This window comes from Larimichthys crocea, chromosome XV, assembly GCF_000972845.2.
Source record: "Larimichthys crocea isolate SSNF chromosome XV, L_crocea_2.0, whole genome shotgun sequence".
Classification (NCBI taxonomy): domain Eukaryota; kingdom Metazoa; phylum Chordata; class Actinopteri; family Sciaenidae; genus Larimichthys; species Larimichthys crocea.
In genome coordinates, this window is record NC_040025.1 from 14,748,460 (window position 1) to 14,773,657 (window position 25,198).

Consider the following 25,198-nt stretch of genomic DNA (forward strand, 5'->3'; position numbering starts at 1 on the left):
GATTTCATGGAAATCATCATAAAGGTCAGGGAAATCAAACTTAGAGAATGGTATTTGGGAACCAAATCAAGCTGGCCATTAGGTGTTAATTTCCCCTTTTATCCAGTTAACTATTGATGCTTTGAGTACCATGAATACAAGATTTAAATTAAAGCTATCCAATTGTTGAAATACTTCAATTTCAGTGGTAGACCGGAGTAAGACTGCCACCCAAAGAAGGAAAACAAAACAACGGCACTGGGTTAATTATTTTTTATTCAACACATCACAGCTATAACAGGATGACACCAGTGACCTGGAAAGACAGTGAAGTTGTGTGATGCCTGTGTGGCCAGGAATCAGAGGAATGCTCAAACAGTTAATAACACACACAAAGTCAGGACAAATAGTTTGAGCTAAGAGATTTAACTTTAAAAAAAAGTGATCTAGTACATTAGAATTATGAAACAGTAACATTGCTTCTTAGAAAAAGGAAAAAAGAGGCATGAATGAATGCCAGACAAGTGAGAAGACATGAGGCAGGGCTGTAAGGAATGTGAAAAGGAAAATGTTGGTTGGAATGCAGAATAGAAGTCATGTCCTGACAGTTGTCAAACAGCATGTACAGTATTCAGCTGTGGTTTTGTCTGAGCTAATTGCAAGACAAGATTGCAGAGGGCACTAGAAGGTGCACACAAGAGTAATATTAACACTACAGGCTCCAATAACACTGCAATCCTAATACCACCTCTCCCCATATGATAGTAACAATAGATAGATAACAACACAGGGTTAGTACGCTGCACTTGAGTCAAAGCCATGAGATGGCAGTTGATCACAGAAGTTCACAGGTCTTCATATGATGTTGCCGGGTAGCTGCAAGTTGGCTGTGATGCAGTAAGGCAGGGAGATTTAGTGCAGTCTTAGTTTGCAAAGGTCTGACGCACGGCCTTAGCAATGTGTTGGGCGCTGATGCCAAAGTGGTCGAGCAGCTCTTGGGGCTTTCCGCTGCGGGGAACTTCGGACACTGCCAGCCGGGTCACAACAATGCCGGGTTCACCGCCCACTGCCGACAGCACTGCTTCACCAAGACCACCTGGAAAGAGGAGACAGACCAGAGAGGTCAATGATGCAGCAATACATAATGCTGACTGTTTCTTTTATTAGCACATATACGCAGCAATAACAAATCAGTTTAAATTGAGAGATTGTCTAATTAGACCCTGGTGGGGGGGGGGGTCTGCATTTTAAACATTCAACCAGGAGCACTTCAATATGGTATATTCTTGGGTAAGAATCAGTCTGCTGGGTTCTCTATTCATGTGCCCAAGAGCTTTGAGAGTTGGCAGTCGGACATTCAAGCAGAAAAGACGGAAAAACAACCCACCCTCCTTGTAGTGATCCTCCACAGTGATGATCTGACCACCTGTGGCTCTGGCACTGGTCAGGATGGTCGCGGCATCCAGGGGCTTGATGGTGAACGGGTCAATCACACGGATGTTGTGGCCTATGGAAATTCATTAGAAAACATTACTTTGGGAAATGTTCATTAGGCCATATGAGCTAACTGACCAGTCCATACCCTGAATTACCAAACACAACAGATGTAAACAACAAATATGACATGTAGGCCTCAATATCTACTTTCATCCACTAGAGGGCACTGTGAGCTTACCTTCACTTGCGAGTGTATCAGCAGCAGAGAGGGCCTCATGCAGAGTAACACCGGCTCCAATTACAGTCACACAATCATTGTCAGACTGGCGCACCACCTGGTAAAATACAGGTATTCGTATTTATTTTTTGTCATCAATTTGTAAACAATCATTAGCGTGTACAGTCATGGTATTCATCATTACCTTAGCTACGCCCACTTCAAACTTCTCATCTGGAGAGTAGATGACTGCAGTGTCTGGTCTACTGGTACGGATGAAACAGATACCCTGAGAATAAAGAGTGATGAGTTAAACCATAAGAGTGGTGCTATCCCATCAGTGTGAAGACAACTTACTGGACAAACTATTGGCCTACTAACCTTTGTGTTGGCTGACAGCTCAACAGCTCTCTCTGTGGACACTCCGTCACTGGGGTAAAACACAGTGCATGTTGGGATAGCACGGAACATGGCCAAGTCCTCTAGGGCCATCTGGGAAGGACCATCCTCACCTGAAGGCATAGTAACATCAGTAAGGGGAAGGGCACACTGACTCTGTACGCTAGAAAATAGTGACATTTCTAACTGGAAGCTTACCGATCGATACGCCGCAGTGGGACCCTACCAGGTTGACATTAGACTGGGAGATTGCTCCCATACGGATCTGGTCATAGGCTCTGGAGAAGAAGGCAGCAAACGTGCTGGCGAAAGAAACCGTGCGGTCACGGGTGGCACAGCCAATGGCCACTCCTACCTACAGCAGCAAGCACACACATCAGTAACACTGGTTAATCTTAATGACAATGGATGTGAATACCCAAAGTATAAAAAAGGCGCACATAAGCTGGATAGAATTACCATGCTGGAGAATGAATAGCAACAGATTAGGACAGCTTGGAGCAGATTATTGGTTATGAAGAGTGTGCCAAGTTTATCCTTCTGTCATAAGCTGGAGTTAATCTTGCCTGACTTTTTAAACTTAGCAGCAAATCAGTGACTTGAGATATTTATATACCATATTCTGCTCAGCAATGAAGCACTCAATGAAGCGTTCAGGGAAGGCCTTCCTGAAGGTGTCTGAGAAGGTGGAGTTTTTGGTGTCTCCATCAAGGGCCACCACTCTCTTGCTCGCCTCGCCCAGCTTGGCCAGCGCCACACCGTATGCACGCCTTGTTGCTATCTGAGAGTGCAGGAAGGAAAGAGTAAGTAAAAGACAGTTTGACAAGGAATTTCATAATATTCCACATGTAGGTTAAAAATGTATCAAGTGCTGATGGCCGTATGAGGCAATATGACCACCAGCTAAGCGAATAGACTTTTACAATAAAACATTTATTGCAAAAAGATACCTTGTCTCCTTTTTTGTATGCTGGGGGTGCAAGCAGGGAGATGGGGCTAAGGTCTGCAGGTGATGCATCATCAATAGGCAGCTCTGGAGACAGGGTTTTGTTAGGGACCTGGATCTGAGCCTCTAGGTCTTTCAGGAGGTCATCCACCATGTCCTTGGGGATGGGCTTTCCATGCCAGTTATCAAGATCTTCGATATCTACAGAAAAGGAAATAAAGGTTTCAGTCAAATTCAAAGAACACAACAGTTCAGAAAATGATATTCAGCATGTGAAAACCACCACGCTTACTTTTGAGTCCTTTGCCCTTGAATGTCTTGGCAACGATGCAAGTGGGTTTGCCCTTGATCTGCTGAGCCTGCCAGAGAGCTTTGCACAGCTCCTCCACATCGTGTCCATCCACAAGGTATGTGTTCCACCTACACAAACATGGCTCAATTTTAACAGCATCTCAATCACGCTAAAACAAATATTAACCGAGAGGTAGAAAAAGATAGAGGCCAAAAGGGGAAAGAGAAAAACACATGTGCAAGGGGTGGCCAAGGTAAATGTCCACCCAGGATGTTTCACAGTAATATAAAGACAACATAAAAACCCATAGTAACAGCTGTTGGGCTAATGCATTGGATAGTAAGATATTAAAAAATTATACAGATACAATAAAGGTTATGTTTAGTTTATTCACACATCATAAAAAAATATATGCTTCCCAGGAAATTAGATGAACAGGGAGGAAAACAAAATTTAAGTTTGGTACTGACCCAAAAGCTTCACAACGCTTGCGGTAGGTCTCCATGTCGTGCTTCAGGGGCGCTGCCTCACTCTGACCGAGCCGATTGACATCCATGATAGCCACCAAGTTGTCCAGCTCATAGTAGGAGGCAAAGGCCATGGCCTCCCACACTGAGCCCTCTGAACACTCTCCATCACCCATCATGCAATATACACGGTAGCTACAAAAAAACAGTACAAAAAAAAAAGAAAAAAAAGTCAGACATCCAGATTGCAGAACTTTAGCCCAATGGGTGCAGTTGAGAATGAACCACTGGTCTTGAGTAAGAAAACATTACACTCAACTGGATTCATTCTGATACCAGTCATTCCCCATCACTGGTGCTTCCACTGTACTGGTGCGCTAACAGGCTACTACTGAAAGTCATTGTGTCTTTTAATTTCCCATTCATACTGCAGTCAAAAAACTCTCCATCTGTGTTTGCTTATAAGCAACGATACAAATTCCTTACAAAATAAAATTCCATCCTTGTTAAAAGGGTGTTGAGTAGTTAACCTCAAAAGCTATAAGTCAATCGCTGATACTTTAGCTTGAGGATTGCTCTGTTGCAGCAGTGCAAACACCTTTTGACCTCACTGCGGGCTCCTGCCACAGAGTGATTTAACAATTTTAAAATTACAACTACAGTACTATAGACTTATCCATTTAATTAGCTCATTAAATATTGTGTAAACTACAAAAAATATGACATCTGACACCTATAGAGTAGTTAAGTAATCTACTTAATCTAGTATAATAAAGATGCTCTTCATACTAATGCCTACTGCTGTATTGAAGCCGTATAAACATGTTCAAGATTACCCTATGTCTTTGAACCAGCTAATGAACTCATTTTTTGTAAGCATACCTGGATTTGTCAAAGTGTTTGCCTGTGTAGGCCATCCCACAGGCTGCCCCAAGACCTTGTCCCAGAGATCCTGTAGCCACATCAACAAAAGCTAGTTTCTGGTGGATGAGAGAGGGAAAAACATTACAGATATGAAAGTGACTCGTGCACCATATTCTGTCCTCAAAGGATAAACCACCAAAAAGGATGTCCAGATTTTGACTTACTGGTGTAGGGTGGCCCTCCAGGTCACTGTCAAACTTGCGCAGGTTAAGCAGATCAGCTTCCTTCACGAAACCTGCTTCTGCCCAGGCAGCATACAGGACAGGTGCAGCATGGCCCTAGAGACAGGTGGAGAAAAATAAATAGACAATGGCGTTACCAAATCTCAGGCGCAGCCTCTGACTGAAGAACAGCAACTACTTCAAACAAAGAAATGCATGCCAACCTTTGAGAGCACAAAGCGGTCGTTACACTGGTTGCGAGGATCATCCCGTTTGTAGCGCATGGTGTGGAAGAAGAGCACAGACATGAGCTCAGCTGCACTGCAGCATGATGTGGGGTGACTGAGGAGAGAAGAATGCAAACAGACGGGTTAATAACAATTCACAGTAAATATATTAAATATACAGAACCTCACACCATGCACATACATGCATGTGTTTCTACATTCAGGAATTCTTGCACTTTGTTTTAGTTTGACAATAAAAAAAACACTTAAGTACCACAATTAGTCATTCCAGGAGAGCCATTCAGAGTATAAATCTGATCTTTTGGGATTAGGAATATCACTCATGAATAGATTGTTAATCTGCAACATGATCAAATCAGTTCTTACCACACTCCTGAGTCCTTTAAAAAAAAAAAAAAAAAAAAAAAAAAAAAAAAAAAAAAAAAAAAACACTAAGCAAACTTGTGAAACTGTTAGTTGCTGCATAGTGGTCTGAGTACTGTAATCGACGAGTTTAGTAATCCAATGTTACAACAACATCTCAGCTTCCCTTGTGGATTAAGTTACAGATGGCATCACCTAAACCATGCTGGAAACACGCCAAATTATCAAATTCAAAAAAAACATACAGCACGCTCACTGTTGCATATCATAATAAGAAACCCAGTTCCTCGTTTACCCCTTGTCCTTCTGTCGAGCGATAACCTGCTGAAAAATGAAGTAAATTCATGAAAGCCACAACCGAGAAATCAGATACACAAGGGTAACGTTCCATATAGACAGTCGGGGAACAATGTGTGTTCAGTGCATGGAACTCAAACTAAAAGGCACTCTTTGTTAAGACAGACAGCTGTATCAGAAAATCAGTAATCAAGACAGTCAGAACAAAATTCAAAACACTTCCTTGTCAGTTGACAAAAGAAAGCGACAACAGGTTTACCAGCATACTTCTTTTTTCCTCTCTCTTTTTTTTTTTAAATACAATCAGCTTTTGCCTTTAGGTGAACATTACACAATGCTGGATTTCCCCCCGAGGAGGTAATGCAAATATAAAACAGTGTTCTGGTGACTATAAGGACAATCTAAATGTGAGGTACCCGACCAAATTTTCAGATAAGTGTGATGGTTCATGTGACTGCCAACTAATTAGTGCTAAGTGACATGCATCCATAAGTCATTACTTCAATTACAGGCATGTCTGGTACTGGTTTTTGACTTGCACACAGATGTATAGACCTAATCCTGACTCAATACTGGGGCAGACAGATTCATCTCTGGATCACGGAGGCTGTAAAGTTACAAGTATTCCCGCTTGGACCTGCTTTATCATATAGTGACATTTCCTGCAGGGAAGAGGAAGAGCTCAGGTTGCCAGAAAGCGTCAGGTATTTTAGGAGGAAGTAATACTACAGGTGCCCTTTTGACCAGACATTTTATAATCGATAAAAGATTCCCTGAATGAAATTCAAACCATGTGCATTTGCGTGTTGTTTGTAAGGACGCAGCTGCGACTTTAAAAAAATTCAACCACGAGATTCACCCTTTGGCCTGATCATGTGATTTTCTTGGTAGCGAGTAAAACAAGAGGGTGCTAATGAATAAGTTGCATTAAGCGACGTCTTGGTAATGAGAAAGCATGATCTGCAAACAACCAAACTAACACAGGTGCTGCCGGTCGTTTTCATTTATGCACCCATATTATGTTTAGCTTGTGCTAGTCTCAGCATGGGCGATAGTCTCGGATACACAGCGCCCACAGATCAACTTCAAACCCTTAAACAAAGTTTGCATGATCACTCGCTAGCTGTGGTGCAGTGGCTACATTTTCCACCGCGCGGGGATAATCTGCAGCACGTGCACCGGGCCCCGCAGGTAAAAACGTGAGTCCACGTTACAACATGTGGCAGACTTACTTCATCTGTAGCTGTATGATGTTCAATCGTTTCATTTGACATAACTTTGAATGGACTTACCCGGAGTTAGAGGCGCATGTTGCCTTGATGGAGTTGATCCTGAGCTTGTTAGCGATGTCTTTCAGCCCCTGCAGGGTTTTTTCATCGGGCTTGTGGTAGCTAGTCATGCTTTCTTAGGCTTTGTTTCTTCCGACAGGACAAAAAAAAACTCACACGTTCAATGCTGCGCCACGCCGCTGCTGTTAGCTGCCCGTTCAAAGTACAACAAGAGAAGGAGCGACAGGGAGGAGGGACACTTATGTGTCCGCCTGACAGCCACTCCCACCTGATCCGACCATTGGAGGAGCAGCGGTGGTGCAAGTTGCGCAGGAGATACTTGTTCTCTTGCACAGATCCCTTTCAGTTGTTCTAATAAAGCAAACATATTTAAATAGGGTCTAAAACAGGAATATCTTTGCAGGCAGCCGCGATGTAGAGGACTTTAAGTAGTTACATGCTACAACAGAGGGCAGGTTTTTAAAGTGAGATGAGCCCTTGACTTCCTGATTGTGGCAATAGTATATTCAATATATTTATATTTAGTTTAATGATCACAAAACAGGTACAAATAATCAAACAAGACTGTATTTATAAGCTACAAAGTGCATACTGTGTGCTTGAACTTGAACAGTACAATGTGCTGATTTTCCATTCATAGCCACTGCATGTCACTGTCCCTTTAATTCTGCAGCTGGGTGGCTGCCAACAAGGAAATGGCGGCTGATTTTTGCTCTCTCATCCTTACTCAGTGGAAACACAGTGTTCAAATACTCCCTCATTTCTTATTCCTTAGTCACCAACACGTTGTGATTTGATATTATGTACATATGTGTCTATATGTGAATGCATCAACAAAAAAAAAAACTTTTTATTGGGTTCAAGAGTGAGTTCAATAACATGTAAAAATGTATGGAGGGCAAAAAGTACAGCATACAATATACTCTTTTAAGATATACATTACTTTTCATACCTATACATACACCAGACATGTTTTCAAGGAAGTTAAACACTTCCTCATTGTGGTCATCATTACAAATCCTATGGGTCCAATATTTCCTCATTGAGTTCCTGAAATGACAAACATGTCGTGAGATGAAAAAGTAAGAGGAGCAAAGTCTTTGTCTGATCGTGTCACAAAAGGAATAAATATTAACTGTACCTTAATTCTCTCCTGGGCCTCAGCCCTCTCCTCAGGGGAGACAGGATCTTTATCAAGTCTCTCCAGGTATGGCAGGAGCATCAGTGCACTCATTCGGCAGTCTGTTGTCTCCACCAGAGGATTCTCAGAAATGACCAAAGCTCTCAGAGTTTTTGACACAAGCCCGAGACACTGCAGGGCATTCTCCTCTACGATTGCGTTGCCTCTAATGGGGAGAGACAGAAACAGATATGAGATCTGCAGGGGTGTGTAATTTTATTTAGTGTTTCACTTAACTGATGATGGGAGCCAGAATTATGGCTCTTATATGTCCTTTAGTGATATAACTGTGTACCTGACATTGAGGTACTGGAGACACTTCATGTTGGGGCTGAGGCCATCCAGAGTATCTAGCTGGTTGTTTCGAAGGTGAAGTGTAGTGAGGCGCTCTAACCTCTCTAAACCCTCCAGACGTTTGATAGAGTTTTTGGCCTGAACAGGGAACAAGAACAATTATAGTCAGTCTGTTATCTGGGTTTTATCATAGGTATTATGGCTGGTGTTAATGGATCAACCTTATCAAGTGTCTTTGTGCTGTTCACCATATCATAATAGTGTTATTACCAGATATAACCGCTGCAGGTTGGGAAGGTTGATGCCATCAGTGGTATCCAAGCGGTTCCCCCTCAGCTCTAAAGTTACCAGGTTGGCAAAACAGCCAGTCTGAAGACTGCTCACTCTCTCAATGCTGTTACCTGTCAGAGAGTTTCCAAAATAACACACATATGTCTGATAATATATAACCGACGTTTTACATATAAAACATAAAACCAACAGGCCAACCTGAAAGATTGAGACTCTCCAAGGCAGGCCCCACCAGGCCATCCAGGTCTGTCAGCCGGTTGACTGCCATACTCAGCCACTGCAGGTATGTCAAGTGAGCAAAAGGTTGCTCTTTGAAACATGCCACAGCATTACTGTCAACCTACAGAAGAAGTTAAAGTGAACGACAGTCCCAGAAATGTCCTTTTCTAGATGGATAAACAAAGAGAGCTCCTTGCCTTCAGCCAAAGCAGCTGGGTCAGAGACGCCAGGGCAGAAAGATCAGTAAGGTGGTTGTTGGATAGATCCAGAAAACGTACGTGAATAAAACTGCTGATTGCAGCTATGTCATTCAGACTTCTGAGGAATACAGTAACGACAAAGGGGAAATTAGTATAACATAACACACAATAAAGTAAGGACACCCTTAAAGTTACAGGACAAAGGAAGACTTTTTTTTTTAATTTCTTTGCATGTATATTTGCTCCCTTACTTGTCTTGAAGTTCCAATTTGACAAATGCATGTCCAAGTCCATTTCCTGTTCGGCACAGTAAGGAAAGCCCCTGACTTATGGTTTCTTGGGTCAACTGGCAAAGCTGTACCTGCGAGGGAACGCATCAAAAGGATTACACTCATCCAAATTGTTGGTGCCGGTACTAACTCACAGGTGATTACCACAACACCACACCACATATGTTTGTGTATGGAGCCCAGGCCAGACACAAGTCCCTCTACGATTGAGCCTCCAATGTAGAATATGACATGAAGTCCAAATAACCAAATTTTATTGTTATTTTTATTATGTTATTGTTTGTTGTTTTGGGGAGAACAGCTTCAGAGGATGCAAAATAATCTCTAAACTAGTGGTGTTAGGAGTTAATACATGGCTCTATGTTATAGTTTTGAGATGAAATGATACAATCCCAGAGTCACTAATCTTTGATTAAATGTTGTGGGTTCAATAAAGTACACACTCCGAAACAACTATTTAATGTATGACATGTGACACATGGTTCACATCAAAGAGCTTCCTTATGTTTCGGAGTAGGTACTGGGATGAGATCTGGGATTTATAAAGGAGTATTGACTTTGTTCACTCCTGTTTGAAGCAGCATCCTGTGTTAACTCCTCCATTCATGTAAAGTGAGTGATTTAATAACAAGATGCGCGACTGGTCCAGTTAACGATTAGCAACATTGGGGGGCAAACAGTTAACGGAGTGACTCCTCAATTGCCCCCTTGGGTAACTATACCTTCTCGTCCTCTCCGCCTCCTTCTTGATACGCTTCTTCCTCTCCTTCTACATCCGACATGACTGCATCTTCATCCATCTCGGACATCCCGGTCAGTCCGGCTTGTTTTCACAAAACGTAGCGGGTCCCTACAGCTGGAGGTAGCTTGATAGCCTGTCAGGCTAGAAGTAGTTTATGTGACTGTTGCTAGGCCTGCCAAGTTACAGCAGCTACCTGAGTTTAATAGTTCAGTACAGTCATTGTACAGGTACTTAAATGTACCAACCAACATACCAAGTAAAGTGAAAAAGTAAGTAAAAACGCGGAGTTAACGCTTTGACAGAGCTAACAGTTTCTCTCAGACGGTCCTCACGGGCAAACCGCGTTTGTTGTTGCCATGGAAACCCAATAGCCGCAACATGAGCGCAGGTTTGTTAAAGGCTTACTTCATGAGGCAGGGACAAAAAGGAAAGTTACAATGTACCCCCCCCTCCTTCCTTCCTTCCTTGTGTTTTTAACCACCAGTTACAAAAAGACACCTTTGGCAATTTCAAGTAAAAATGTCCACATACCAGCTCCAGTTTACTACCCCGCCTATACAAGACATCAACCAGTGGCAATGATGAAAATGTGTTATTCAGAATTAATTTACATGAGCTTAATGAAACAATCACATTATTAAACAAATACAGAAAAAAAAAAAAACAATTTTCACCAGACATAACTACTGTATGTATTACACTGAATACATACCTGCAATATGAGACATTTCATCTACACACTCTTGTTAGCGTGGCCCTACTCAGTTCATGAGGCCACAGTCTAAAATGTATACACACACTTCATGCCCAGATCAGTCATTCACTGAATGACAAGGCATATAGCATTAAATTAACGGAAACAAAACAAAAAAATCTATGGTGCATAGACAGTAATATTAGAAAACCCAATTTGCTGCCATAAAGATCTATATTGATCTTTCATTTTCCAGCAGCAAGTGTTTCCCAGTCACATAAAGCTTGTTTACCACACACAAGCTCTGAAGCAAGTGATAACTCAAAACTGCATCATTCAGGAAGAAAGCAAAAAAAGTGCATTCTGTGCAATATCCTGACATCCACTGCTACAGGATCAGTTCAGATGAGTGTTATTACCACCGTTGAGGTAATCGTGATGTCAAAACCAAAATTAAGAGGTTTGCCTATAGATATCTATATGATGTTAATGGTGACGTGTTGCGTGTTCAGGAATTTGAGACTTCATGGTGGTGGTTCACTCCACTTGCATATTGCGCAAAAGAAGCCCCCGTTTCACACCTCCCTGCAGCATCCTGGCACCGAGACTCGAGCCTGTGATCCCATCACTAAAGAGACAAAAGAGGATAAACACTGAGCACACATGGACCTGTAAGTAGTCACATCCACTATTGCAGGCAAATTGGTAAAGTTGTGTGTTATTGTAAAGGTATTGCTTACACCTTACAACATACAGTACAGACCAATTAAAACAAGACCATTATTACACTTTGTTGTACTTAGAGCAGAAACCCTGACTTAAACAGTACAAAAGTAACGATGCATGGTAATATCCAGGCTTCTGTAAATAACCTCTTTCACACACCACCACCAACCGTAAACCTAAAACAAACAGAGTTGTGTTTGATTCTTCACTGCTGCTTACATGGGGTTGAACTTTCTCCTCTTAGGATCAGGAGTTTCAGGTCCATCTGCATGTCTCTGCAACCGAAGAAATCAGACAATGAAATCAATATTATCTGCACTCAATCAGTAACGTAATTAGCATATGTAATGTTCTCCAACCTCTTTGCCTGCTTCCTGCTGGACTCTCCTCTGCTCCAAGTTTTGCTGGGCGCAAACATATAAAGAGGAGCAAGTTTAGACAAGATAACAAGAGGAAAGGCATCGTCTTAGACACCTTTTAAATAACAGAGTGAAGAAGAGACAAATTGAGACGACAATTTAACAAAATACACCGATAACAGCCTGGCTTTCCAACCAGGAGTGAAGACATATTCTTTATCAATCATTTATGCAATGTTTGTAACTGTGTGAAATTGACTTGTTTGTCTGTTTGTGTAACCACCTTATGTAGCTCAGAGAGCTGCTGGTGCCTGATGAGGGCCTCCTTGCTAGGGAACTGCCTCCTACACAGCAGACAGGCCAGTTTAACCCAGTCTGTCATTCTCCCTTCTCTCTCGTCTTTCTCGCCTCCTTCTTCTTCGCTGTCAGTTTCCCCACTGTAGGCCGGGACCAGACCCTGCTGCTGAGGTGGGGAACGCTACAGATGACATAAGATCAAAAAGTGAGGAATAAATAGACCCGTGGATACAAGTAGTATGTTTGAAAAAGAGTTTTGTCACATTGATATACTATCACCGGCTCCTTACTTCTGTACTTTGTCGGATCTGGTCGAGAAACATCTGAGGCCGTTCAGACAGTGCCCCCTGCAGGACAGAAAAGCAAACTCAGTGGGATTACCAGGTAATTTTATTTTATTACTTGCACCGGGGCAGGTTAAAGAGCATAAAAATAAACAAGATTCAAGGCAAATAAACAAGATTCCTCTGATTGATGGACCACCCTCCCCAGTCACTATGATACCCTGCTACCCTGAAGGTGTTTACAGCTAAGCATGTTTGGAGTCACATACCTTTTTCTCCAGAACAGCATAGCCTGCGTCAGCACTAGCAGATTCCCGCCGGTCATCTAGGCGACTGAGGCCAGGTGCCCTCGTGTACCCAGGTGGTAGCGCTGTGGAGCCGACACCAGGGGAGGAAGAGACAGAACGCATATTCTCCTTCTGTCTATTGAGACTCTTAGCCCAGCGCTCCATATCTTTGGCAATCTATTAATAGAAACCCCAAGAGATGCAAGTTAGCCAGTTAAACAACATAATGTAATATAACGCAGTAGCCCTTCAAGAAATTATACCTTGGTGATCTCTACATTTTTTGCTGAGAATATGTATGTTTAAATTTGGACTGAACTGTATTATATTGTATGTCCCCTCACAGAGGTGCTAAATCAGAAAGAAGCCAGCAGAAAAGCCAATATTCATAGGTAAATAAAATTGTCTTTGCACATCTTTCAATAATTTAACTGTTATACTGTAGTAGTGCACCTGCTGGGCAGTTTTATTCTTGGGTTTGTCTTTTTTCTCCTTGCTGCCAGGGGAAGCAAACAGAGAGTCTGAAGGGGCTCCACTCATAGGACCACCTTCTGCATTTGACTGGCTGGCAGCAGCAGGAATGTAGGTTTGCTTCTCTCCGTCCCAGTACATGTATTGTTGAGTATGAGGGTTGTAGTAGTACTGCAAAGAGGAGAAAAACACAAAATCAGACTGATGTATCTTGTGCTGACGCAATATTCTGATTGCAGTTTGTTCACAATTCTTTACCTGGGAATTAGGGTCATAGTAGAGTCCTGTGAGCGGGTCGTAATAGTATGCTGAGCTTTCGTCATAATGGTATGTGGACACATCTGGCACAGCTGCAATCAAAGAAACAGGGCATTGGTCAAATATCAAATTTAAAAACCTTTATTTCAACATAAAAAGTTAGCTGGGTCAATACGCAGCATCATGATCCATACACAACACTTTGCAATGACAAAACCAATTTTGCATGCATGATTTCCTCATTTTAAAAAAAACCTGTAAATCAGTTTGAAAAAGTGGCCTCAATGAATGTATCTCACAAAGGTAAATCCATTTGCAGTTTTAGCGAGGATGCTAATTTAATGCTGATGTTAATGTTAATCTGAAGCAAACACTCAATTTTTAAAAAAGCATTCCCCCTTTGGGGTTGAATAAAACACAGGTTCCCTGCCTGTAGGGAACACTGGACACACAAAGCCTTACGGTATTGCTGGAGCTCGTGTTCAGTGCCTGGGGTTGCAGGTTGGCTGGGAGTAGCTGGTTGTGGTTTTCCCACTATCTCAACCTGCAAACAGACAAAGCTCTTAACAACAAGAAAGTAATGTCATGCAAGAATTCAAGAGGCAAAGAAGAAAAGCAAACCTGTGTGACTGGTGTGGTGGTAGCTGTGGTGATAAGAGCAGTCTGTGTGTGAGAGAGAGACTGCTGCACTACCGCTGATCCAGAAGTCACTGCCTCCGATGAAATGGCAGCTGCATGGAGGTAAATACACATAAAAAGGTGGCTTAAAAAGGGAACTTTGACTACTTCCACACAGCTTTGCATCATTACAATATGGCCGGTACAAGGAAACGATCAGTGTTTAAACTTGCCTCCATGTCACCTACACCCAGAGCTCCCCACTCATTTGCTGGCAAAAGTCCACTCTATTGCTGTTGTTCGAATTACAGATTGTTCCTGTTATGAAATGTCAATGTGTGTGTTGTCCAACCAGACCATAACAGCGAGCTGGGGTGCCCTTGGAAAGTAAAGGGCCCAGTGCATTCTGATTGTAGTAGTTTTCTACCTTTTGCGCAAAAGGGAATACCACAGCCCTTTTCTCTGGTCAAGTAGCACTAATTTACCAACATATTCTACTGCATAGACAGTTTACTTTTATGAAAAGTCCATCTTCCCAGCAGTGAAATACCCCTTACAAGCACAACTGCAGTTCAATCCAAACATGTGCAGCTATATAGATCATATGGGTAATATGTACTTAGCATACATGATACCAACCTGGAGCTGATCCTCCTGTGTATGCCCCCATTAGGGCTGTTCCAGCACCAGGCAAACCAGCAACTCTGGAATCTGCCTGGGCCTTGAAAGTTGTGCCATCTAGGCCAGAGTATTCATTTCCTTCTTGACTGTATGTTACTGCTGCCCCCTGCTGATACACTGCTGTATCTATACTCTGGCCTCCACTTGATCCATTCTGAGCAGTCTGAAAATAAGAGCACAAGAATACAATAACAAATATAACATTTGAATTAAAGATGAGTTGCATCCTTGTGTTTTCTTAACTGTACCGATAAGTCATTCAGATGCGTTACCTGCGTTACAGCCCACTGTGCAGCAGCTATAGCTGTGCTGGCCACTGTAGCAGCACTCACTCTGCTGCCATCGGTCAGGAACACATCACTGGTGTGGAAAAGAGCCACAGAGGGGATTTCAGTGGGATTCTGATGACCTACATTTCAAAACAGCTTTTTTTGTGACACTAAGTTTTAGGTGATCTATTTCTGATCCACTTTACTCACATTACAAATTTGAGTTGTAATGTGGCGTGGTAATTACCTATTAGAACCACAATATTATTCTTTTTGCAAGTGCAATAATGAGCAATGCTAGTGTGTTTACTTTGTGACAAAGTTTGGGTGTGCGCGTGTTTACCGTTTGGAGCCTTTGGCAAACTCCACCACAATAGTTTTCCCGTCAATAGAGAGAGATGGCTGGAGAGCCTGCAGGATTTGGAGCAGCTGAGATGCCTCCTGTTGATAAAACATACAGAGACCTGTAAGTTAGTGTGGGTGCATTTGTGTGTAATTGCCGATGTGTGTATGTATGTTGAGGATTTTTTCAAATCACTACTATGACAAAATGTTTTATTTGAATACTAATTCAGGTAAATAAAAAATTCTCATATATGTCTGTCTTACGCTCATGCATGAGTGTGTCTCACCACTATTGTAGAGAGCTGTAGAAAGGCGAAGCCCCTGTTGAGATGTGTGTGCTTGTCCTTGATGAGGCGAACATTGGAAGGGGAGAGAGTGGCAAATGGAGCCAAAGCAGATAAGATGGCTTCCAGTGAAGTATGTGGGCCAAGGTTTCTTAGAATAAGAGCTGGTGCAGGAGAGGATTAGAGGATGACAGAATGTTATATTCTTAAACACAATATTAAACATTTCAGGTACCAGGCAATACACAGTGTTTAAAAGCAAGTATCCCGTGATGACCCGTTCTGGTATATAATGATTAAAACATAGGAATAGGAGATTGCCACAGTGGTAAAAATGATGAATGAATAAATAAGCTTACTGTCATTGGCAACATCTGCCTGCTGTGTAGCCTGTCCTGGGTTGACAGCTGGAGCAGAAGAGTGGTAGGGTGCTGGCAGGGGCAATAAGCCTTGGGCTCCCTCCTTTTGAAGGCCAACTGGCAAATCCCTCTGCAACTGGGGCAACTTCAGCTCAGCCTCTGGGGAAAGACAACATGCAATTTAATTATTATATGGTGAGAGAAAGCTTGTGTTATTGTTATTATTTATATTGTAGGTGGGTTAAACTTTACCTGATTTAGGCACACTGCATTTGAAGCACTTCTCTCGCCTTTTAAAGTTTTGCACACCACACTGTTGAAATGTTATATGACCTACTGTTAAAAAGACTTCTTGAAAGAATGAGCCACTACAGTGACTGATAAACATGCATACGCATTTAGATTTTCATGTATGCATGCCACACAACACAAACACACACAACCTTGTTGCAGAGCCAGTCCTCATTGGCACGTGGTTTCGGGTCACTGAAGTGCATCGACACTCTTTGTCCCAGAATCAACAGTACACCCTGAAAGAAAAAGAAAGAGAGGGAGGGGAAACAAAGAATGATTATCAGCAATAATTAGGCCACACATGCCAGAGAAAGGCCTCATCTCACAAGAGATGAGAGAGAATGAAAAGGGACGAGAGGGAGAGGGAGAGGGTGACAGAGAGAAGGGAGAGTAGAACTGAGGCTGAAAGAAAGAGGACACCAGAGAATTGCAACCTTCAGCTTTAGGAAATTGGGACGGACTGAGATGGTGTATGTGTAGTGTGTGCGTGTCCATTTTTAAGGACACAATGTGTTTTGTTCAATTGTGTCATCCCTCCCCCCTTAAGGGGAAACCTTTTCACAGTTTTCCGCACATCCCATCCCACTGTCACCTCCTTCGCCCCCCCCCAAATAACACAATAGCTCCATCCTAAAGATGTAATAATGGTAGATGACCCAGATATGAAAGGTTCAAAAAACAAGAAAATGAAGTAATATAGTGGTTCTGATTCGACATACAATAGACCATGTGAGAAATTATATTCACACTGTCATATTATCCCAGAGGTGGTACTGTAAACTTAGAAGAGAGAGTGAGAACATGTCACTGAAAAAAGAGGAGCCCTCTATTAAAAGAGGGGCTTGTATTTGACAAATGATGAGCAAACGTGACTGAGAAGGTCCAGTTATGAAAACTATGTCATAGTGCCCCAGACAGACAGACGTCAGCATGATGTAACATGAATTTGCCTGTTTGTGGAATTCGGTATAAAGTAGAAAGAAAAAAAATAATTTTGCCTCAAAGTATAAAGACTTACCTACCTACCTACCTTGGAGACAAAAATTACTTCTCCACTCTGTATGTCTATAACATACTGGAATGCAGTGACAGGGCATGACTGTACATTTGTCCTGATATTAACCCATATATCCCCATTGTATGCATGTATATATGTGTATGAGTGTCTGTGTAAGGGAGAGTGACCTGGTTGGTCTCCATCCAGCGGGTGGCCTCCTGTATGACATTAAACTCGACGAAGGCGAATCCTCGGCTCTGACCTGGACACCGCCCAGCGCCATGGTAACCGAACAACAACAACAACAACATAACAACAACGCAGTGAGGGGTTAGTGCTTCATGTCCAGAGGAGAAGAGAGAGACCCTGTATCAGCACTAATAAAATAAATCATTACTTCCTCTCTCCCTTGGAAATAACACACTTGACAGCCAGTTGGAGAGCCACTGTCAAATTCTCTGCAAGGGTGGGAGGACGCAATGTCAAGTATCTCAACAGGGTCAAGGAAAGAGGGAGAGAGAGAGAAGGAGAATCCTACCCACTCATCAGTTGAGTCTGAGCTCAGCTTTGAATGATGAAGCACCCAGGCAAAACAGACACAGAAAGACACACAAGCACACGCATATCTCTGCTACTACTAAGAGTCACAGTGCACTGAACTATGTAGCTCCACTTAAAGGCTCCATATCGTGTCCATGCATTACTAAAACTGACTCAGAAAACATTCTACAACATGTTTAAATTTATAACTTTTTACACTGTGTATAATCACAAAAGGTCATCATTTAAACATTTAAAACGGGTAGAGTGACTTGTCCTAAAAACAGAGAAACAGTGATGTAGGGGTGAGAAAGACAGAGCAGTGCGGAGGACTGTAAGTGTGCCTGAGACAGATAGGCACACCTTACAGACAACCAGTGAGTTAGCAAAGGGGGGGGGGGCAATGACCTTATGGGAAACCTTTAGAAAAAGACAAGCTTTTCTGAGTGGTATGGATGGCGCTCACATAGCTGAGAGGTAGCTGCAACACTTATATCCTGACACTCACGCATTCAGAAATAGCTACAATGACAAACGCAATCAGACAAATTCTGCTGCTGCTGCTGCTGCTCATTTCTCAGGTGATGTTAGTTTGTGAGCATTGTTCATCTACTCAGACACATCGCACTTCAAGATGGATGAGGCAGAATCATGAAAGGGTAAAGACAAATAAGAAAGCCAAGGTGAAAAGGATAATTAAAGCCATGGAGTGAATATATATATATATATCCTACACTGTATGGATGAATTCTTATCTTAAAAGACAAATATAGGATAGGGCTCTCCTGAAACATGCATGGATGTGTTTCTGTGGGCACTAGCGAGAAATTAGTCACCAGCAGAAAGAATCAAAGCAGGAATCTAAGCAACAGCCTGTATGTGAGTTTATAAATATAAATGTTTTCTTTATATGAGCTATAAATCCTGTTGTCAGAGTATAAAGAAGACAGTGACAAGAGAAGAGAAGGAACGTGAGGAAGCCTATTAATTAGAGAATGTAGCAGATAAGGCAAAGTCACCCGAAAGAGCAATGAAAATGAAAGAGCTGCTGATGGATGGGTGTGACACAAAGGGAGAGTATAGAACAGAAAACAAACTCGGGGCAATGGACAAGTTCTCACCTGAAGATTTGTTCCTCATGAGGCGAACCTCTCTTGGCTGGATCCCCTGCTCCTGAAGTTGTGCCCGGATCTATGAACACAGACGCATTATTGACATTTAGTCTTACCGACAACAAGACCCATGCGTCATGCACCACTGTAGAGAAACACACTAACCTCATTGGCGGTGGCGTTGGGTGGCAGCATACGAAGCATAATGATGTTGCTTGGCCTCTGGTTGTGGTCTAGATCTGCACGGTAGTCCTGATCCCTCTGATCCAACTCCTCGAGGGACAAGTCTGGACCAGCACTCCCACAACTATGCTCCTCTGTCCCCACTGGAAAAGCCTGCAGAGAACAGTCACAAACTAGTAACCAATGTCAACAACAAAATTAAACTGTAGCAGCTCTATAAAGAGACTTGTTATGGCTTACCCTCCTTTTCACTGTCCCACGAGAGAACCTGTCTTCCTCTCTCTGTCTTGCCGTATTGTACTCCATCTGTTCAGAATGGGCACCGCCACGACCCCAGTTGCCATCCCTACTCCCTGAATGGGGGGCACTGTTATCAGGAAAGCCTCTACCACCTTTCCCCCGACCCCGTTCCTGCAGGCCAGTCCGTAGCGGCTCAAACTCCCGCCTGGATCCCTCCTCATCTCGCTGGAGCATGGGAAGGGCTAGATCAGGCTGCGACTGAGAGCAAGGAGGCCACAGGAGACCTTTCCCCTCACGGCCAAGGTCCCCTCGGGCATCTCCTCTCTGGTGAAACCCCGGGCGGTCTTGAAGACGACTTGGTGAGAAGTCACGGGCGCCCAGTGATTGCTCGTCATGACCGTACGGTCTGTCCCCATCTGCTCTGACGTCGTATCCTACCCCTGCCTCCTCATCCTCTTGGCCATAGCCTCGGTAGTCCATGTCCCGGAAGTTGTGATCGTTGTGGGTGTTGCCATAGCGACCTGTGCGGTCACCTCGCCCACCCCTGATGACCATGAAAGAGTGTGAGGGGACTTGTCTAACACATGTGTCCTTCAATGGGAGCAGTATAAAATTAATGTTTAACTCACCTGCGCTCATAGTCCATGCTGATCCACCGACTCTGCTCCTTGTCTCTGTCCTACTTCTTTATGGTTACAGCATTAGATACCCTGTAAGTACATCAGCAATATGAATGTGAAGATAATCAGGCACAGTCAACTCTGCAGAGTGACTGTACACACACACACCTTATCACTTAGAAACACAAGAGTGCAAACTTACACCTGGGCTATTTTACATGCAAACAATAAAAAAAGCCAGAGGCAGGTGACACACTGAGTTCAGTTAGCTGCATTACTGCATACTGACTTCTCCAACTTTAGGACTTCAGTCACTGCTTTACACCGCGCTCACCAAAAGCCACAAATAAACAAACAGATGCATAACCCTGCATCACTCACAGACACGTGTGTCCGCAATGCACACGCTCATCCTCGCAAACCAAAGAGGAGTATTCAACAATGACGTGTGGCGGTCATCTCGGTTAGCGGCCGAGCTAACTATTTTAGCTCGAGCTTGAGCAGTCTCCCAACAGACCGCTGTCAACCAAACACGAGCGGTCCAGCCGCGCGTGAAACAGGACAAACACTTACCAGTGCCACGTGTGACCAGAAGCAGTTCTTTTAATGTCACGTTGAAGCCCAGGTGTGAAGCGTGTTTTATTTTTATTTTATTTTTCCCCGTGTAGCCAAGTGTAATTATTTTTCAGGGAACCAAAGTGTAAAATGGCCACAGCAAGACAACATTTAGGAGTGGGAGGGACAAATACCTGATTCTGGCATGTGATTGGTGGTTGGAGAGCGAACACATTAATGTCGACGATGATTGGACGAGACAAACAGGCCGAGCAGATACAGTATCATTTAATGCGTCTTCATATGAGATATATAAATAAAAACACACAGAATCAGATAGTTTGACGGGTTATGAGTGGGGTTTTTTTTATTATTTGGGGAAACAAAAGTTAATTAATGCCAGAAATATAGGTAATTATTAATGAATGACTGGATCAAAGAACACATAAATACCTTACAACAGAAACCCCTAATATCAGCTTTATTTGAAAAAGAAAAAAAAATAAATCCAGAAAACCTAATATGTCACAGTACAAAAACAAACAAAAACAAAAAACACTGCTCTAGCAGCCCACCCCCAAAACGTTTTCCAGCCTTGCACCCAAGCTTGACCTTCAATTAATTAAATGAAACAATACTACGGTTACAATGTATCATTTAAATGACAGAAGCAGATCATAACAGCAGGAATAAGTAAAATGATTAAAATATACTAAAGAAAATTAGAGACATCGACAATAAAAAGTTATAGTACAATGGTGACAATATCATTAAAAGGGGATATGGGGAGAGTTGAGTAAAAGGCAAACTTGAAATACACATCAATAACATGTCCTTACAAAGCCTTGTAAGACATACAGTACATAATGGACATTATAGTAATAAGATAAGCCTATCATCTGAAAGAATATTCAACTTATCGACTACACCACTCATGATTTGACCCACTGATTAACACAATCAAATGAATCTCTGGTATACACAAAAAAGGTCCTAAAAACTGATAATATGCTTTAACCTGATTGTGCCTCTAGGTATAGTACAATGTCTTCCAGTAAAGTGAAGGTTTCTATGTCACTCTGAGTAGCTGTTAATTCCATTACCCATCTGAGCCACAAAATGTGGCCATCAGGGGGTAACTTTGGCATGGAAACAAGGGGTTAGGGTCAGTGACGCAGAAGGCCTTTCCATGCATACAGTACGTAGACACATATGTTAATACACACCCACACAAATATACACATTCACTGCATGCAGACCTGCACTGGAGAAAACAAACCACCATACAGTTGCACACACTTGCACACACTTGCACACACACACACTTGCACACACTCTAAAGTACAGGTAAGTAATCCGGTATGGGAAAATATCTCATACAATCTAGTTTAGGCATACCCCTGCATAGCGCCTGAGTCAGAATATGGGCCTGAAGGAGCCAAGCCAATGACAGGGAGAAAGCATTCACAAATGTGATGTGTGGACACTACAAATGACAAAAATAATACCCCATCTAAGTTATGAATCCCTACCCCACAACTTATTCTTCTTCACCGCTGCTCTCAAGGCACTACATGTAGGCGATACTGTGTAAAATCCACTTAGACATAGTCTTAATTCAAACCTATTTTATATGCATGTCAGTTTTTTCCCGTCCTTCTTTCTCTCTCATGTCCCCATTGTCTTTGGCCTGGTAAGGACCTTTTCTCTCTTCATTCCAATCATGGCACGTTTCAACCCGTTTACATCTGCTCAACTTCGAACCACCCCCCCACCACCACCACCTGCCCTACAGACTTAGATCTCAAAGTTTTTGATAGCTGTAAGCAAAATGGCACAAAACCTAATGTATAGACCAAGGACCAAGGTGTAGAAGACTATCAAACAATTTAAGACCTGCCTTAATTTTCTGAGGGTAACTGGGTGATCAGAAATTGAGCGTCCGCAAAACTTTTCTGGGCCCTCCCCAATATTCTCCCCTGTGTCAAATCTCATGGAAGCCGCCCTCTCTATCTGTGCTTGACGGCAGCTCCCTCCTCTCCCAGAGCTTATAACAGAAGGCAGTTGGACTTCTTGCCACGTTTCTTGGCCTGCAGTGCTGCCCTAGTTGCCATCTCAAAGACTTCCCTCACACCATCTTTGGTTTTGGCAGAACACTCTTGGTAGCCGTAGGCACTGATGCGGTTTGCCATGTCTTTGCCATCTTCATATTTAACTGGCTCCTGGAGACACACAAAGGAGAGAAGGTTTCAAGGTTTTTGACTTTCAACAATATCAACAAATGTGCATATATGAGCATGTTCTGAACCCCCCAAAAAACGCACCTGTTTCATTTTGGCTAGCTCTCGTCGGGTGTGCTCATCATTGCGCAGATCTTTTTTATTGCCCACCAGGATGATGGGAACATTAGGACAGAAGTGTTTCACTTCAGGTGTCCACTTTTCAGGAATATTCTCTGTAGTGAGTAAAAGGGAAAGAACGCAATAATTAGGAACACATATCAACTTAACAATCACAAGGTGTTCAACAGATAGTTGTGTGACTGTGGCAAAGACAATACCTAAACTGTCAGGGCTGTCTACAGAGAAGCACATGAGAATAACATCAGTGTCGGGGTAGGAGAGAGGCCTCAGTCTGTCATAGTCCTCCTGACCTGCTGTATCCCAAAGTGCTAGCTCTACCTGAGAAACAAGAGAGAGAGCGTAATACGTGACGATAGATGCATATGCAAGCATTTAAGTGACATGATTAAGCAAACCCTGGTTACACTGTTCTTATACTCACAATATCAATACCTTTTCAATTTATTAATTACATTTTTAAGCACAGGATTTAGTGCCATGTAGCATCGTAGCTGTGGATTCAGTGTCATGTAGCATCGTAGCTGTGGATTCAGTGTTTGGTCTCTCTGGACACTAGTTTGATTAGATATACTTTATTCATCCCACCACAGGGAAACTGACTTGTTACAGCAGCAGAGGAAAGTGTAGCATACACTACAGAGTTAGAAAAAAGTAGAAAGGCAAAAAAACACAATAAACAGTCAGAAATATCTATAACCTACACAATAAACACAAAAAACAATCAACCTTCAAAACAGACAAGTACTGAGGATAAAAGTGGCATGATATATAAAAAGAGTATTGTAATGTAAAGTGACCATAGTGTAAGAAATATTGCAAAGAAAATGATACAAATAATAATATTATTGCAAGAGTAGTGACCATAATATAAATAATATTGCAAAAGTAAGTGACCATGATACAAATAATAACTGCAAGGTATAAATGAAATATAATAGGAACAAAATTGCAATGGGACATGAACAGGAGCTGCAGCTGGTGCTTTGTGTCTCACCTGTTTCCCATCCACTTCAATGTCTGCCACATAGTTCTCAAACACAGTGGGGACGTAGACTTCTGGGAACTGGTCCTTACTGAAGACGATGAGCAGACAGGTCTTCCCGCAAGCACCATCCCCAACTATCACCAACTTCTTCCTGATAGCAGCCATCTGTAGAGAAAAACACAAGGTTATACAAGGCACTGACCAAACACCCAAACACCGCTTTAACAGCAGTGCACAGAGAGCCTGAACACGCCTTTTCAAACAGTCATACTGATGAGTGTTTCAACAGCAGAGCCTCCTAAACGTTACAAAGTAACGCACACCGGCGTCCCTTCATATCCGAGAGTTTCGTTAAAAATATCCTCATGTGCGACATTCTTATAAAACCAAAAACGACCCGGCTGGGCAGACAGGGAAGCTGCCTCGCAGGTAAAAGGGTTTGAACACACAACATTCCCGTGACTGTGTTCCCATTCCTGCTGAGAGACTGTGCAGTGTAAGTCCGGGCCTGTCAAACCAGCTAACGTTAGCCACCGAGAAAGCTAACGGTGTTTCCCGGGGTTTGTCTCGCTGTCATTCAAGATATTCTCTCTGAAACCATAACCACGGCGTTCATCGAGCTACCCGTGATACTTCTGTGACTGACACGAGGATCGGCTTCAAGTTTAAAAAGCTATCGCTGAGTGTGATTACCGCTTGATGTTTCTGTGTCCGCCTTTCTCCTCTTCTTCCTGGCCGACTGGAAAACTCCGCCCACCGCTCATACGCATGCGCAAGATTGCGTCATTCGTCAGCAGGCTGCGGCACCTTCACTTCACACGCAGAGCCACAGGAGTGCGTAATGCGAAGGAGATGATTTAAAAAATGAAATTACAAATAAAGGTTACATACAAACTGGGGCACCGCCAGGAATTTTGGGCCCCATGACAAAAGAATCTAATTGGGCCCCCTCTGTGCAGCTGTTGTCACCACATCTCTAGGACCCAACTCAGGGGCGCCATATAGGGGGGGAAAGTTATATTATACACTAATATAAAATTATTAAACCATCATCATTGAGTATATATATTTCAAATATAATAATGAAATTAATTATCTCTTTGTTTTTGCGTGTTTTGGGCAGTAAAAGTTAAATAAAAATG

The 25,198-nt window shown here is 42.7% G+C and overlaps 4 protein-coding genes across 4 annotated transcripts; all 4 read right to left on the reverse strand.

The window, feature by feature from the left end:
* Window positions 1-237: 237 nt before the first annotated feature.
* On the reverse strand, window positions 238-7,247 carry tktb (transketolase b). Its single transcript, XM_027288513.1, has 14 exons — window positions 7,023-7,247; window positions 5,047-5,164; window positions 4,826-4,939; window positions 4,620-4,717; window positions 3,741-3,932; window positions 3,271-3,398; window positions 2,983-3,179; window positions 2,649-2,813; window positions 2,231-2,387; window positions 2,015-2,145; window positions 1,839-1,922; window positions 1,655-1,751; window positions 1,367-1,486; window positions 238-1,075 (listed from the first exon to the last, which is right to left on the reverse strand). The coding sequence occupies exons 1-14, from the start codon at window positions 7,127-7,129 to the stop codon at window positions 903-905; spliced, it is 1,881 nt and encodes a 626-aa protein (XP_027144314.1). The 5' UTR covers window positions 7,130-7,247; the 3' UTR covers window positions 238-902.
* A 697-nt stretch (window positions 7,248-7,944) lies between these two features.
* lrrc23 (leucine rich repeat containing 23) lies at window positions 7,945-10,638 on the reverse strand. Its single transcript, XM_027288522.1, has 8 exons — window positions 10,216-10,638; window positions 9,455-9,564; window positions 9,201-9,321; window positions 8,983-9,124; window positions 8,764-8,894; window positions 8,495-8,631; window positions 8,161-8,365; window positions 7,945-8,069 (listed from the first exon to the last, which is right to left on the reverse strand). The coding sequence occupies exons 1-8, from the start codon at window positions 10,300-10,302 to the stop codon at window positions 8,040-8,042; spliced, it is 963 nt and encodes a 320-aa protein (XP_027144323.1). The 5' UTR covers window positions 10,303-10,638; the 3' UTR covers window positions 7,945-8,039.
* Window positions 10,639-10,812: 174 nt separating this feature from the next.
* On the reverse strand, window positions 10,813-20,893 carry rbm10 (RNA binding motif protein 10). Its single transcript, XM_027288509.1, has 23 exons — window positions 20,727-20,893; window positions 20,163-20,243; window positions 19,534-20,077; window positions 19,276-19,446; window positions 19,120-19,189; window positions 17,647-17,720; window positions 16,611-16,697; window positions 16,420-16,480; window positions 16,168-16,326; window positions 15,812-15,972; window positions 15,523-15,620; window positions 15,183-15,270; window positions 14,869-15,073; window positions 14,233-14,342; window positions 14,074-14,155; window positions 13,612-13,703; window positions 13,336-13,524; window positions 12,865-13,059; window positions 12,602-12,658; window positions 12,298-12,492; window positions 12,015-12,059; window positions 11,875-11,930; window positions 10,813-11,557 (listed from the first exon to the last, which is right to left on the reverse strand). Exons 2-23 carry the CDS (start codon window positions 20,177-20,179, stop codon window positions 11,467-11,469), a joined length of 2,847 nt encoding a protein of 948 aa, XP_027144310.1. The 5' UTR covers window positions 20,180-20,243; window positions 20,727-20,893; the 3' UTR covers window positions 10,813-11,466.
* A 155-nt stretch (window positions 20,894-21,048) lies between these two features.
* LOC104931794 (rho-related GTP-binding protein RhoA-C) lies at window positions 21,049-24,876 on the reverse strand. The gene is made up of 5 exons (XM_010746885.3): window positions 24,750-24,876; window positions 24,066-24,221; window positions 23,269-23,389; window positions 23,033-23,163; window positions 21,049-22,930 (listed from the first exon to the last, which is right to left on the reverse strand). Exons 2-5 carry the CDS (start codon window positions 24,219-24,221, stop codon window positions 22,757-22,759), a joined length of 582 nt encoding a protein of 193 aa, XP_010745187.1. The 5' UTR covers window positions 24,750-24,876; the 3' UTR covers window positions 21,049-22,756.
* Between the last annotated feature and the right edge of the window lie 322 nt (window positions 24,877-25,198).